The 12,649-nt window shown below is 43.9% G+C and overlaps 1 protein-coding gene across 1 annotated transcript in view; it reads right to left on the bottom strand.

The window, feature by feature from the left end:
- The window catches only part of MDGA2 (MAM domain containing glycosylphosphatidylinositol anchor 2), a 209,694-nt gene that overhangs the window by 22,549 nt on the left and 174,496 nt on the right, over positions 1-12,649 (bottom strand). The window contains exon 10 of the mRNA XM_059474248.1: positions 10,910-11,058. Coding sequence (XP_059330231.1) covers positions 10,910-11,058 — 149 coding nt within the window. The remainder of the gene's footprint in view (positions 1-10,909; positions 11,059-12,649) is intronic.

Here is a 12,649-nt window from a genome sequence, read left to right as displayed (position 1 = left end):
AGAAGAATCAACGAGGAATACAACACAGAATTCAACAAGGGATGAACTTCTTGAACTGTCCCACCATGGAGTGTTTCTGTAACAAACCGCACCAAAAAATTGGGAATGTTTCTTCCAGAGGTCCAGTGGCCCACTTGGATGTGTTTTGGGGCAGGAGTTCCCCCAATTCCTGAGGATTTGGGATGCTCATCAGGCAGGGACTACACAGCCAAGGAGCAAGGGCCAGTTTGTGGTGATAAAGTTTTAAAAAATAAATAAAATTAAGATTTTAAAGCCAAGTTTTATGTCATTATGTCAATGATATCTGTGAACACTGTAGGACAAATATTAAAATATTCCCTATTCCACCTCATCTTTGGATAAGGAACCACAGAAACAGAGATTTCCCAAAGAATTTCAATAATTAGCAAGGAAAATTTGCAATTACCCAAAACAGACATTAATTCCTATCAAATTCCGCCTCTGCTTTGAATTCTTGCCCTTCTTTCCAGAAGCAATAAAATCTCCATAATTTTCTCCTTTCAGAAAGGAAAACAATTACGTTTTTCCTTTCAGGATTATCCCTCCAAAACCAGGGTTGGATATAGATATTTCTCCATAGGAAACAACACAGATTTTGAGTTTTTTTCCCTCGCAATCAACACTAGCTCTGGTCTAATCCTTATTTTTCACCATGGAAACCAGAGGAAAAAAAAATCCAAAACAACAGAAATTTTTCTCTCTGTTGGATGGAAAATAACCCTGATTTTCTAGCTCTGCGGTGGAATAAATAAATATATTAAAGTAAGTAAATAAATAAATAAATAAATAAAGCTACAGATATATAGATTATACAAAAATAAAATATACAAATAAAAACAAATATAAAAATATGCAATAAATGTATCAATACATCAAAATACAAATATATAAAAGCGAATACATAAATAATAAATATATAAATATATTGATGTAAATATAGAAATTCAGGATCTGCCACACCCAGCTTTGGTTTTCTCACTTGTAAAACCAATCCAGCATTAGAAATGGAGCCATAATCCCAGAAGCTGCTTCCTAAACTTTGGAAACACCAGCAACGTGGGATGAAAAATATGAAAAAAATTGAAAATAAATGGAGCTCAGGACACCCTAAAAGTAAGATTTAATTCCTACAATGCCTTGTGGTGCTGGAAACTCCCAGCACTGAGCTAATTTCAAGCTGGAAGCATCCAAGACTGTTTCCCTTGGAGATCTGGGAATCACCTTGGCTCTCCAGGATGGGAAAGAGCCAAATCCTCATCACCACTTCCCAAAATTCCCTGTTCAGCCCATCCCTAACGTTGAGCCTGTGCTTTTTTTCCATGAAAAAGCCGAGACTGAGGCTTCCAAGAGAAAATCCACAAGGAACAACCATAAAACACAACCCTGTACCTCAGTCCCTGTGTCCAGAGCTGGAATATCCATTAGAACCAGGATTTGGTTTGAAAAGGAATTTTTGAAAGGAAGAAAGTCTCATAATCAAAGCCCATTTTCTCACAAAGATGAAGACGAAAATCAGGTGGGGAATAACCTCTGGCCAAGCTGGAATTACAGTTTTCCAACAGTGAGGAATTGACTTTGACCAAGCTGGAATAACAGTTTTCCAGTGGTTTGGGAATATTTATGAAGCTCTGAGGAAAAATGGAAGCAATTCTGGAGCATTTTTTCCGTTATCCTGTAATTAATTAAGCAGAGAATATCCACACTCTGGCAACTTGGAGCACTGAAAGTTTGTCTGGGACAGGACTCCTTTTTTCCTTGGAATGTTTAGGAATCTTTGTTCCCAAGGGAGACAGAAAAGAAAAAGGGGCTGTGAATAGGGCAGATTTTCATTCCAGAAGGTTGGAACTACCCTGGTGTTTTTTATTGTGTTTACATGGTACTCTTTTATTTTATGGGGTGCTTTTTTATTTTATTTACACCAATAAAAGGAGGTTTATTCCATGGTTTTTGTTGGAAAACTATATTCTCTTAAAGCCTTGGAATTCTGGATCTCCTGAGGAGTTGATCCTCTGGGATGATTAAGATTGATTCGTTGTGTGCTCAGATATGTTCATAAAAAATAAACAGCTCCTCACTCTGTTGTTCATGGCCTATTGATTTCCAGCAGAAATTCCTTCACTGACTCCTCTAGCTGGACAAAATATCTTTAATTAATGACAACGTTAATTGAAGACAAAAAAATTAATGACAAAGTCAACTAATCCATTGGATACTCCATAAAAAACTGTGTCAGTGTTTAAAGTTATTTCTTTGCCTTTTATAACCTCACAGATTGATTTTCCTTAAAAAATAAGATATTTCTTTGGAAGTTTTACATCTAAAATTGGGCTGTTCAGTTCATGGACAAATATTCCATTCGCACATCACAGGGGGAAAATTCACAGGGAGTGTTTGTGTTATTCCTGCTTTTCTTTCATAATTCTGACTGGAATACAATCCAGTTAGAGTTATCCAGGTTTATATTAAATTGAGGTGTGGCTCCTGTGTCATCTTCATTCCTAAGGATGGATTTGGAATGACTCGGTGACAAATGTCTGGGATTCAGGCAAGCTGTGAAGGATGGTCTGTTCTTGCTGGCAGAGAATCAGGGAATCCTGGAATATCCTGAGTGGGAAGGGATCCCAAGGATCATCCAGGGCAGCTCCAGACCCCCAGCGATCCCACCCTGGCCATCCCTGAGGGTGTTGTCCAAACCCTCCTGGAGCTCTGGCAGCCTCAGGCCATGCCCATTCCCTGGGAAGCTCTTCCAGTGCTGACTTCACCCTCTGAGGAAGTACCTTTCCTAAAATCCACCCTAAAAGTTCCCTGCCCACTCCCTGGGTCCCGTCCCTGTCCCAGGGAATGGAAATTGGAGCGGCCCTCAGGAGGATGTTGAAGACCACAGCAAGGTCTCCCCTCAGTCTCCTCTTCTCCAGCTGCACCATCCCAATGCCCTCAGCTGCTCCTCACACAATTCCCCTCATTTTCCCTCATTTCTCTCTTTAATTAATTTTTTCACAAGCAGCAGAACCCCAAACCCTGGCTGTGTTTCCGTGTGGAGCTGGTCCTGCCTCCCTGCTCTCCTACAGAGGAGGTTCCCAGTTCCTGTGGATCCAACAGGGACCAACAGCTCCAACCCAGCCCAGGTGGGCAGGTGAGCCTTGGCTTGAGCCAGGGACAAACTGATCCAAAAGTGTCCCAAGTGGGAGTTGGGCTCTGCTCCCAGGGAACAGCAACAGGACAGGGGGAAATCCAGACATTCCAAGGGAGGTTTAGGATGGATTTCAGGGAAAAATTCCTCCCCCAGAGGGTGGAATCAGCACTGGAACAGCTCCCCAGGGAACGGGCACGGCCCCGAGGCTGCCAGAGCTCCAGGAGCTTCCAGAGATGCCCAGGGTGAGATTGTCGGGGGTCTGGGCAAGGAAGGAGTTGGGCTGGATGATCCTTGGGATGCCTCCAACTCAGGATATTCCATGATGATATTCCAGCTCTTTCCCTGACAAAACTCTTTCCCTGCCTTTTCTGCTCTAAAGCCCATTCAACAGTGGGCACAGTCTTTCCCAATTAAACCATTCCTAATCCAGGAGAACAATCCTGGGCGTGTAATCGAATTTCTTCTTGCAGGATTATATCAACAATCCTCCTGGACTTGCTCCTCCCATTCATTTATATTATTTCATGACTTTACAACATTTATCATGTATGTAATTGGCTTTGTGAGATACATCCATTAAAAAAATATCTTTTCCCCCTTTTTTCTAGAAACTAAAATTCCCAAGTATTTAGGAATAAGGAATATGAAGCCCAAGGATGCAGAATGTGTTAAATACAGATTTTATGGGCTACAGATTGACAGCTGAGAAATCCAGGTGTCAGAAACAGCTGGTCCTGAGCCAGACTTTTTGTCTGAGATCTGAAGATTAAAAGGGATAGGAACACTTCAGGGAAAGTTGAAAAGTTGAGGAAGCCACAGAGCCAACAATGAAATCCTCTTGAAATGTGGAAAACAGCTCTGGGATTGAAGGCAGGGTGGGAAATGGTCACTGAGAGAGGGTTCCTTTTATCAGAGTGAAATCAAAATCCAGCACCAAGATCTGCTAAAATTTGGAGAATTGGGAGAGAAACCACTCTGCCTCCTGGATTTCCATCCCAAGGGATGATAATAAATGACCTTGGAAGTTCTGGATTAGGACATTTCAGTCCATTTGGTAAATAAATGGGAATTTGTGGGATTGCAGAGCTGGGAGGGGGATGGTGTTTCCTTGCTTTGAACAACTTCAAACCCAGAGACAGAGAGAGGGACTTTGGGTAAAAGCCTGGAGTGCCAGGACAAGGAGAATGGCTTCAGACTGTGAGAAAGTAGGGCTAGATGGGATATTGGGAAGGAATTCCAGGCTAGGAGAGTAGAGACACTGGGGCTTGGAGCAGCCTGGGACAGTGGAAGGTGTCCCTGCCATTGAAGGGATTGGATGGGATGGGATTTGGGCTCCCAAGCCACAACATTTTGGGAATCTGGGATTCTTTAATAAGAAACAAAATAGATGTACCCTCACTCCCTTTATCCACAGCCATTTATCCAGGCCTGTGGGATCTGTGCCATGGGCAGAAAATTCCCGTCTCTGTTTTCAGGCAGTGACTGCTCAGCCTTCCCAGGGACCTTTCCCGGGATATTTGAATCCACCTGTCCCTGCCCACTGCTGAGTGACAGCAGAAGTCAAAAATCCACTCAAATCCAAAGGGTGACCAGGAGGAAGCACCAGAGCCGTGCCCTGCTTGGGGCTGTTTGAAGAGATCCTCATTCCCAACCCACAGACACCGCAGGCTCCTGGGGCTGGGAATAAAGGAAAGGTGGGAGCTTGAATCTTTTATGTAACAAGCTGGAACAAGCTGCTCTCTGGTTTACAGGGACCAGCTGAATTTTTATGACTCCTTCACAGCGGAACAGCTCCTTTTCTAGGTCACCGTGGCTGCGGGGACGCGGCTGTCACCCGCTGTCACCTGCTGAGAGCAGCCACCGCAGAGATCAGAGCTGCACGCCCTTCCTGGCTGCTCTGGGAAAGTCTCCCTGGTTCCATTTGCTTTCATCCTGCTGACAGGAAATATCAGAGCCAGAGGCGCCCACCTGGCCCTGCTCGGATGCTGGGAGTCACTAAACGTTGGAAGAAATGGGAATGTGGCTATGGGGACAGGAAAGGTGTGGGAAGGGAACATCTCCATGTGGTGCCAGAGGGAGCCAGAGGTAGTTGGAGCAGCTGGAGGAATGGAGCCGCTCCAGAATCTCCAGGTGAAGCTCCTGGAAAAGCACAAGGATATCTCTTCCGGGTTCCATTTGCTTTCATCCTGCTGACAGGAAATATCAGAGAGCTGGGGGCACCTGCTTGAATGCTGCGAGTCACTAAACATTGTCCTTTATTGGGAAGAAATGGGAATGTGGCTTTGGGGACAGGCAAAGTGTGGGAAGGGAACATCTCCATGTGGAGCCAGAGGTGGTTGGAGCAGCTGCGGGAATGGAGCTGCTCTGGGATCTCCAGGTGAAGCTCCTGGAATAGCACAAGGATATTCACAGCTGCTCCAAACTGAGCTCTGTGAGGCAGGAGCTGGAAGGGGAGGTCCGAAAGTGGTTTTGTCTGGGTGGATAAACTCCCAGGACCATTTTTTACATGCTTGGAAAACATTTTCTCGGAACTTCAGCCCAGGGAAGTGCTGGAGTTGCCATCCTGGAAGTGTGGATGTGGCACTTGGGGACGCGGATTGGATTTGCTGGTCTGAGAGAGCTTTTCCAACCTAAATATTCCATTATTGAAGACTTAATAAAATCAATTTCTGGAGTGTCAAAGGCTGGCCAGGGAATACACACAGGGATGCTTGGGAAGGGAAAAAAACGTGGAAGAACCTGGGTCACTGATTCCAAAGCCATATCAAAAAATGCATCATTGAAATGCAAAAATACATCCATGAAACGCATTACTGTTGGAATATTCTTCAGAGGTCTCTTAACGAGATGGGAAAATGTCCCTTCTGTGCAGGAATGTCTTGGCACACCTTGGCACATTCCCAAGGAATCTGAGGGTGACCCAATCCAGGCGGTTCCCCTGATGGGACACCGAGGTTGTCTCCATCCTTCAGCTCCAGATGATGGGCTGTGCTCAGCAGTGCCCCGAGGAATGGAAATTCCCTGTGCTCCACACTCCATTTCCTATCAATGCTCCACTCAGGAGGATTTGGAACCTCCTGAGCTGCTCTAGGATCCAGAGCAGATGTCCTGACAGTGCCACATGTCCCAGTTTTATGGCTGATTCCTTTGGCCACCAAATAAATCCCAAAGCAAATCCCAGTGTGCCAGTGGCAGAAGAAGTGAGGTCCCACCAGGAAACTCACAGAGCCCGAAGGCTCCCAAAGACAAGTCCAGACTTGGACTTGATCCTGGTGGACCCCTTCCAGCTCCTTTTCCATAAATGCTCCATGCAGGTGGATTTGGAACCTCCTGAGCTGCTCTAGGATCCAGACTCCAGACCTGGGATTCTGATGGTGTCACACGTGAATTTTACAGCATATTCCCCATGGACATTTGAGGAGACCTTAAATCCCATCTTGGATGGGCAGGGACACCTCCCACTGTCCCAGGGTGCCCCAGTGCCCAGCCTGGCCTTGGGCACTGCCAGGGATCCAGGGGCAGCCACAGCTGCTCTGGCAATCCCAGCCCAGCCAGGAATTCCCAATTCCCAATCTCCCACCCATCCCTGCCCTCTGGCACTGGGAGCCATTCCCTGGCTCCTGTCCCTCCATGCCTTGTCCCCAGTCCCTCTGCAGCTCTCCTGGAGCCCCTTCAGGCCCTGCCAGGGGCTCTGAGCTCTGCCTGGAGCCTTCTCCTCTCCAGGGGAACATTCCCAGCTCTTCCAGCCTTTCCTCACAGGAGGTTCAACTCCCAGCTCTGAACTCCTTAAGTCAAAATCAGCAAAAATTTAATTTTCAGCATGATCCATAAATATTTCCCTGATCCACCTGAAGCTTAGAACCTGTTTTAAGTGGGCAGGAGCAGACCTGGTCCAAACCTCACCTTGCTGTTTGCAAATGCAGCCTCAGAGCTGTGAAGAAGCAGCACGGGAGGAATCAGCCCTGAAAAGTGGAAATTGGGAATCACAACCATTCCTGTTCTAATTTAATTTCCCAATGCCAGGAACATCAATGAAAAACGTGTCCCTGCATGTCACAATCTCTTTTTTTTTTTTTTTTTTGGCCAAACTTTTTCTCCCTCATTCCACAAAAAAACCAAAGCCTCTTTAGATTTCCAAAATCAATGCATGCAGGGAAATCTTTGGGACAGAAAATATTCCCTTGGAGGAGAAAAATTAAAATCCTTTATGGGAACAACATGAAGAATATGCCAATAAAAATGTGGAGTTCCAACTCTCTTTTCTCACTGAATTAATTGCTAGAATTGTAATTTTTGTGACTAGTTCTGAAGAAAACTTTTGGTATTTTTCATGTCCCAGAGCAAATCCAATGGATTTGCTGGAAATTCCCAGCTTGCCCACATCTTCCCCTTTGGAGCAGATGTTTGTGACCCCCATGATCCTGAGAGAAGGAATCTGCAGAATTCCTGCTCTTCAGGTGGGGTCTGAAATAAAAGGAATAATAAATACATCCATTTCTCCTGGGACACCTTAGTTCCCACTTTCCCATCTTTCCATTCGTGTTCCATAAGTGGAAAAGCGACAATTCCCTATCTTTGTGACTTCTTTTCCCTCCCCTCCTGGCTTCCCTGATTTGTAATTAAGCCAAGCTTCATTATTTTATCAAATAATATTTATAACATTATCTGTGATTTTTTTTTTAATTCTCCTTAACCAATGCTTGGAATGCCAGAGGTTTTCCCTGTATTCTGTTTTCTCAGCACTGAATCTTTCTTGGGGACAGGAATTTCTCTCAATTCCAGTGACAGCAGAGAAGCAGGATGTGACAGGAATGTGTCACATGGTTCTGTGACTCAGCCAGGATTTGTGGTATATGGGGAAGGAATTCCTGGCTGGGAGGGTGAGGAGAGGCTGAGATAGAATTCCCAAAGAAATGGGGCTTTGGGGAGGAAAAATGGGAATATTTGGATTAGGCTGACACAGAGTAACTCTGTTAATTACATAAACAGATAATTCAAATGAAATTAAAATTGAATGGGAAAAGCAGCTATAACTCCTAACGCAGTTAATTCCATCAGAAATTCCTTTCCTTCAGCAAGTTCCTTCCAGAATTTCCTGATTCCTCCCAGGGCCTGGGACCCCCAGAGCTGATTCATGCCCAGCAGTGCCAGGAGTTGCACAAACACAGATTAAACATCCCCTGATGAGGTCTCTGGTGTCGAGATGACCCTGAGGTGTTGGAAAGTCTCTTTTTCCCAGCCCCAAGACTGAAGAAGAAGGCAGAATTCCTTGTCTCTGGTTCTCAAGGTTGTTTATTTGCTGTTATCTCTATCATTTTTTCTCTAACCCACTGAGGGTGTTCCAGATTGCAAGGCAAGATGAGTTCTATCACCATCTGTATGGCAGTTGTCTTTGTCAAGTGAGCAGTTTTCCTTATCTCTTCCACTATCACTCCTCCCTCTGGGCAGACACCTGCTGATAACAGCCATTGAATGTCACTGCATGGCTGATAAGAACTACAGCATCCCATTGGGAGATGTGAGCCCAGAGGGAGGAGCCAAGCATTCCTACCTGGATATAATCTGGAGATTCTGGAACAGCAGCACGGCTTCTGCACTGGATTCCCCAGAGGAACAGCAGCTGCCTCTCCTTCCCCTGGATCTTCAGAGGCAGAGACTGCACCCTTCTCCAGGATCCCTGCTCCAGCAGAGCCACCCTGACACTGCAGGAGGGCTGAGCCACAATTGCAATGGGACTGCTGCCACCAGCCTGACCCACAGGGTGTCAGGTTGGGTTCTGACTCTGGCAGTGTTGTTCCAGTGCACTGCATTGTTTATTTTATCCTTTGATTTTCTTCCCTATTAAAGAACTCTTATTCCTGCTCCCATATTTTTTGCTTGAGAGCCACTTAATTTCAAATTTATAGCAATTCAGAGGGGTGGGGAGGGTTCATTTTCTCCATTTCAGGGGAGGCTCCTGCCTTCCTTAGCAGGCACCTGGCTTTCCAAACCAAAACAGTCGGGTTGTGGCACACTGACCCCCTTGGGATGGTGCTGGATTTTTATACTAAAATCTACATGTACTTTATTTACAATAATTTTCCAATACCTACCACCTACGTTAGACAGCCTGTCTCTACTTTGAACCAATCCAGAAGTGTCACCATCACAGCCGAAGATGGAGGACAAGAAGCAGGAGGTGAAGGACAGGACATGCCCAGATTCCTCCATCTTGCCTCCTGAACCCCCATTCTTCTAAAACACCAAAATTCTCCATTTTCACCCTGTGACAAATTCACTGTCATTCTACTCAAACCCTTGTGGCTGGTAACTCCTCACACAAAGCTGGGAATTGTTTCCATGGGCTAAAATCAAAGGCACAGGTGTCTGTGACTGCGTGCCAAGGTCTCTGAGCCCCTGCCAGGGTCTGGAGTCCCCCAGGGCAGCCAGAGCAATGTCCTGGGTTCCGACAATCCCCCGATTTCATCTCCAGTTTCTGGGATTCAGGAAGATCCCAGCCCCAGCCCCATCAGGCACCAGAGCCCTTCCCTGGGCGTGTCCCAGGAGCTCCACAACTTCCAGGGAAGTTGCCCAAGACAAAGTCCCAGTAAACAAAATGCTAAAATTGAAGATTTGTTTTCCAAAGCTCATCCTAGTGGGAAATCTGTGGGATAACAAAGGATTTTCTTCCTTATATTTTTCAAAATATCCCTCTGCAAAATCCACTGGGATCCTTCCACTCAATTCCCACCCAAATTATTATTCCAGGTGCTGCATATCCAAAGAAAGATTTTTGGGATCAGTCTATTGGGGGATTATTTGAAGCAAAAACTCTGTGGGAGGCTGGCAAAATTCCTGAAAATTATCAGCTGGATGCTCCCAAGGAAGGAGGCAAATGGAGAAGGATGACTTGGAGGAGGAGGGGTTGTGGAAATGGACTGGGGGAAAAAATTAATTAAAATGAAGTAAAATAAAATAAAATATAAAATAAAATAAAAAATTAATAAAGTAAAATAAAATAAAACTTAAGGTATAATAAAATAAAATAATATAAAAACATAGAAAGTAAAAGGAAATAAAAGGAAGTTTATAAAGTAAAATAAAATTAAATTGAATAAAGTTAAATTGAATAAAATAAAAATTAAATTGAAGTAAAATAAAATAAAATTAAATTAAACTACATTAAATTAAATTAAAATGAAGTGAAATGAAGTGAAATGAAATGCAATCAAATACAAAAAATAAAAATAAAATAAAAATATAAAATAAAACTAAATTAAATAAAATAAGATAAAAATAGAATAAAAAAAAGTAAAATAATATAAAAATAAAGTGAAATAATGTAAGATAAAACAAAGGTAGAATAAAATAAAATTAAAAAATAAAAAAGTAAAATGAAATAAAATGAAGTTTCAAAAGGAAAAGAAAATAAATTGAAGCAAAATAAAATAACATAAAATTAAATGAAACAAAAAATAATTCATGTAAAATAACATGGAATGGAATGGAATGGAATGGAATGGAATGGAATGGAATGGAATGGAATGGAATGGAATAAAATAAAACAAAGTAAAATAAAGCAAAATAAAATAAATTTTTAAAATAAAATAAAACAAAACAAAACAAAATAAAATAAAATAAAATAAAATAAAATAAAATAAAATAAAATAAAATAAAATAAAATAAAGTAAAATAAAGCAGATTTCCCTGCCAGCCCAGCCGTTCTCCCAGAGCCCCGAGGCCCCAGGTGCAAACCCCCCAGTGGTCCCGTCTCACCTGGCGGATGCCCAGGCGATAGGCCAGGATCCGATCCACGGCGCTGGGGTTCATCTGCGTCCACTGCAGGCTGTAGGAATAGACCCGCGGCCGGTTCTGCCACAGCGGGTTGTACGTGTCGTAGTAGAACTCCGGGGCGTAGGCTTTTCCTGGGGAAAAGATGGAATTAGGGAAAGCACTGATGTCTCAGGCTTGAGCTTTTCTGTTTTTCACATTCTGTGCTGCTTTAGTGTGAGGGTCTGGGCTCCATATCAGGGGATGGTTCTGATGAGGTGCAGTTCTGAGCTCTGTGCACAGAGCAGGGAGACAAAACAATTCCTGCTCCAGCTGGGCACCAAGGACAAATGATCCAAATCTCAGGCCCTAAACTAAAGCTGCCTACAGCAGCAAGGACCCTGCGAGTCCTTAGAGCCCCAAAGGCCACCTTTCATCTGATTCCCAGACCCTGGGGAAATTACTTCTTTTTCCCATGGAAAATGGTCTCTGGTTGTGGCCACTCGCAATGTCCGACTGCGACATTCCATGCGTTAAATTTGCAAACTTTGCTGAATTCTCCAAAACTAAAGTTGCCAGCAGCTAGGACCCTGCAAGTCCTTAGAGCCCCACAGGCCGCCTTTCATCTGATCCGCAGACCCTGGGGAAACGACTTCTTTGTCCCACGGAAAATGGCCTCCGTTTGTGGCCACCCGCCCTGACTGCCTCTGTGATGCCAAGCGAGAACTTTGCAAACTTTGCTGAATTCCTCAAAACTAAAGTTGCCAGCAATAAGGACCCTGCAAGTCCTTAAAGCCACAAACACCACTTTTAATCTGATACCCAGACCCTGGGGAAATGACTTCTTTTCCCATGGAAAATGGCCTCCATTTGTGGCCACTTGCCCTGCCCGATAGGGCAGTGCCAAGCTTGAAATTTGTTGGAATGTTGGGGGACACAGGACAGATGATGGACTTTGGACCTGGTTCTCATAAGAGATTTGATAACAGGATGATGCCTTGGCAAAAGCAAAGGGAACTTTGAAAATTAGACCTGGATTGCGAGAAGATTAAATCAAACGGATTTACAGGAAAAAGAAAATCCCATTGAACTCTGCAAGCCAGAGATGTTGTTATATGCATAAGTTTGCGTTTGTGACTTTAACCTAATCATTGTAGTACACATTACTAGTCTCCCTGAAAGAGAATATAATCATTTGTATCCCACAATAAAATTGGATTCTGATCACCGAGTCAGTCTCCCCGTCCCTCTCCATCACCAACACAAATTTGCAAACTTTACTGGATTTCTCCAGAACTAAAGGAGCCACCAACAGGGACCCTGCAAGTCCTTAGAGCCCCAAGAGCACAAACATATCAAAACAGGACGACCCCCATGGTATTGGAATGTGTTCCCTGTTGACGGAGTGATAAAAATATCCTTTGTCCCCTCAAAAAGGAAAGAAGCCCACAAGTTTCTCTCCTCAATTAGGTGAAGAGACATCTCATAGGCCTAGGAGACTTCACCTCAAAATTAAGGATAGCAAATTGGACAAAAGCCAGAAAGTCCTTCCTGGGCAATTAACTAGAAAAAAAGAAAGCAATCGCTTTTGTGAGGGGTTTTACTAAGAGCAAGAATGGTTAGCACTTAGCTCAGTTTTTCTCTGTTTGTTATTTTGCCTTTTATTAAACTTTTTTTGTTTTCAACACCGCAACAGGAGACATCCTGCTGATTTTTTTATGCCTCCAAGAGCAGCTGAGTTATCTG

The sequence above is a fragment of the Ammospiza nelsoni genome, chromosome 6, assembly GCF_027579445.1.
Source record: "Ammospiza nelsoni isolate bAmmNel1 chromosome 6, bAmmNel1.pri, whole genome shotgun sequence".
In the NCBI taxonomy this organism is placed as follows: Eukaryota; Metazoa; Chordata; class Aves; order Passeriformes; family Passerellidae; genus Ammospiza; species Ammospiza nelsoni.
This window is presented reverse-complemented; position numbering and strand designations above follow the sequence as displayed.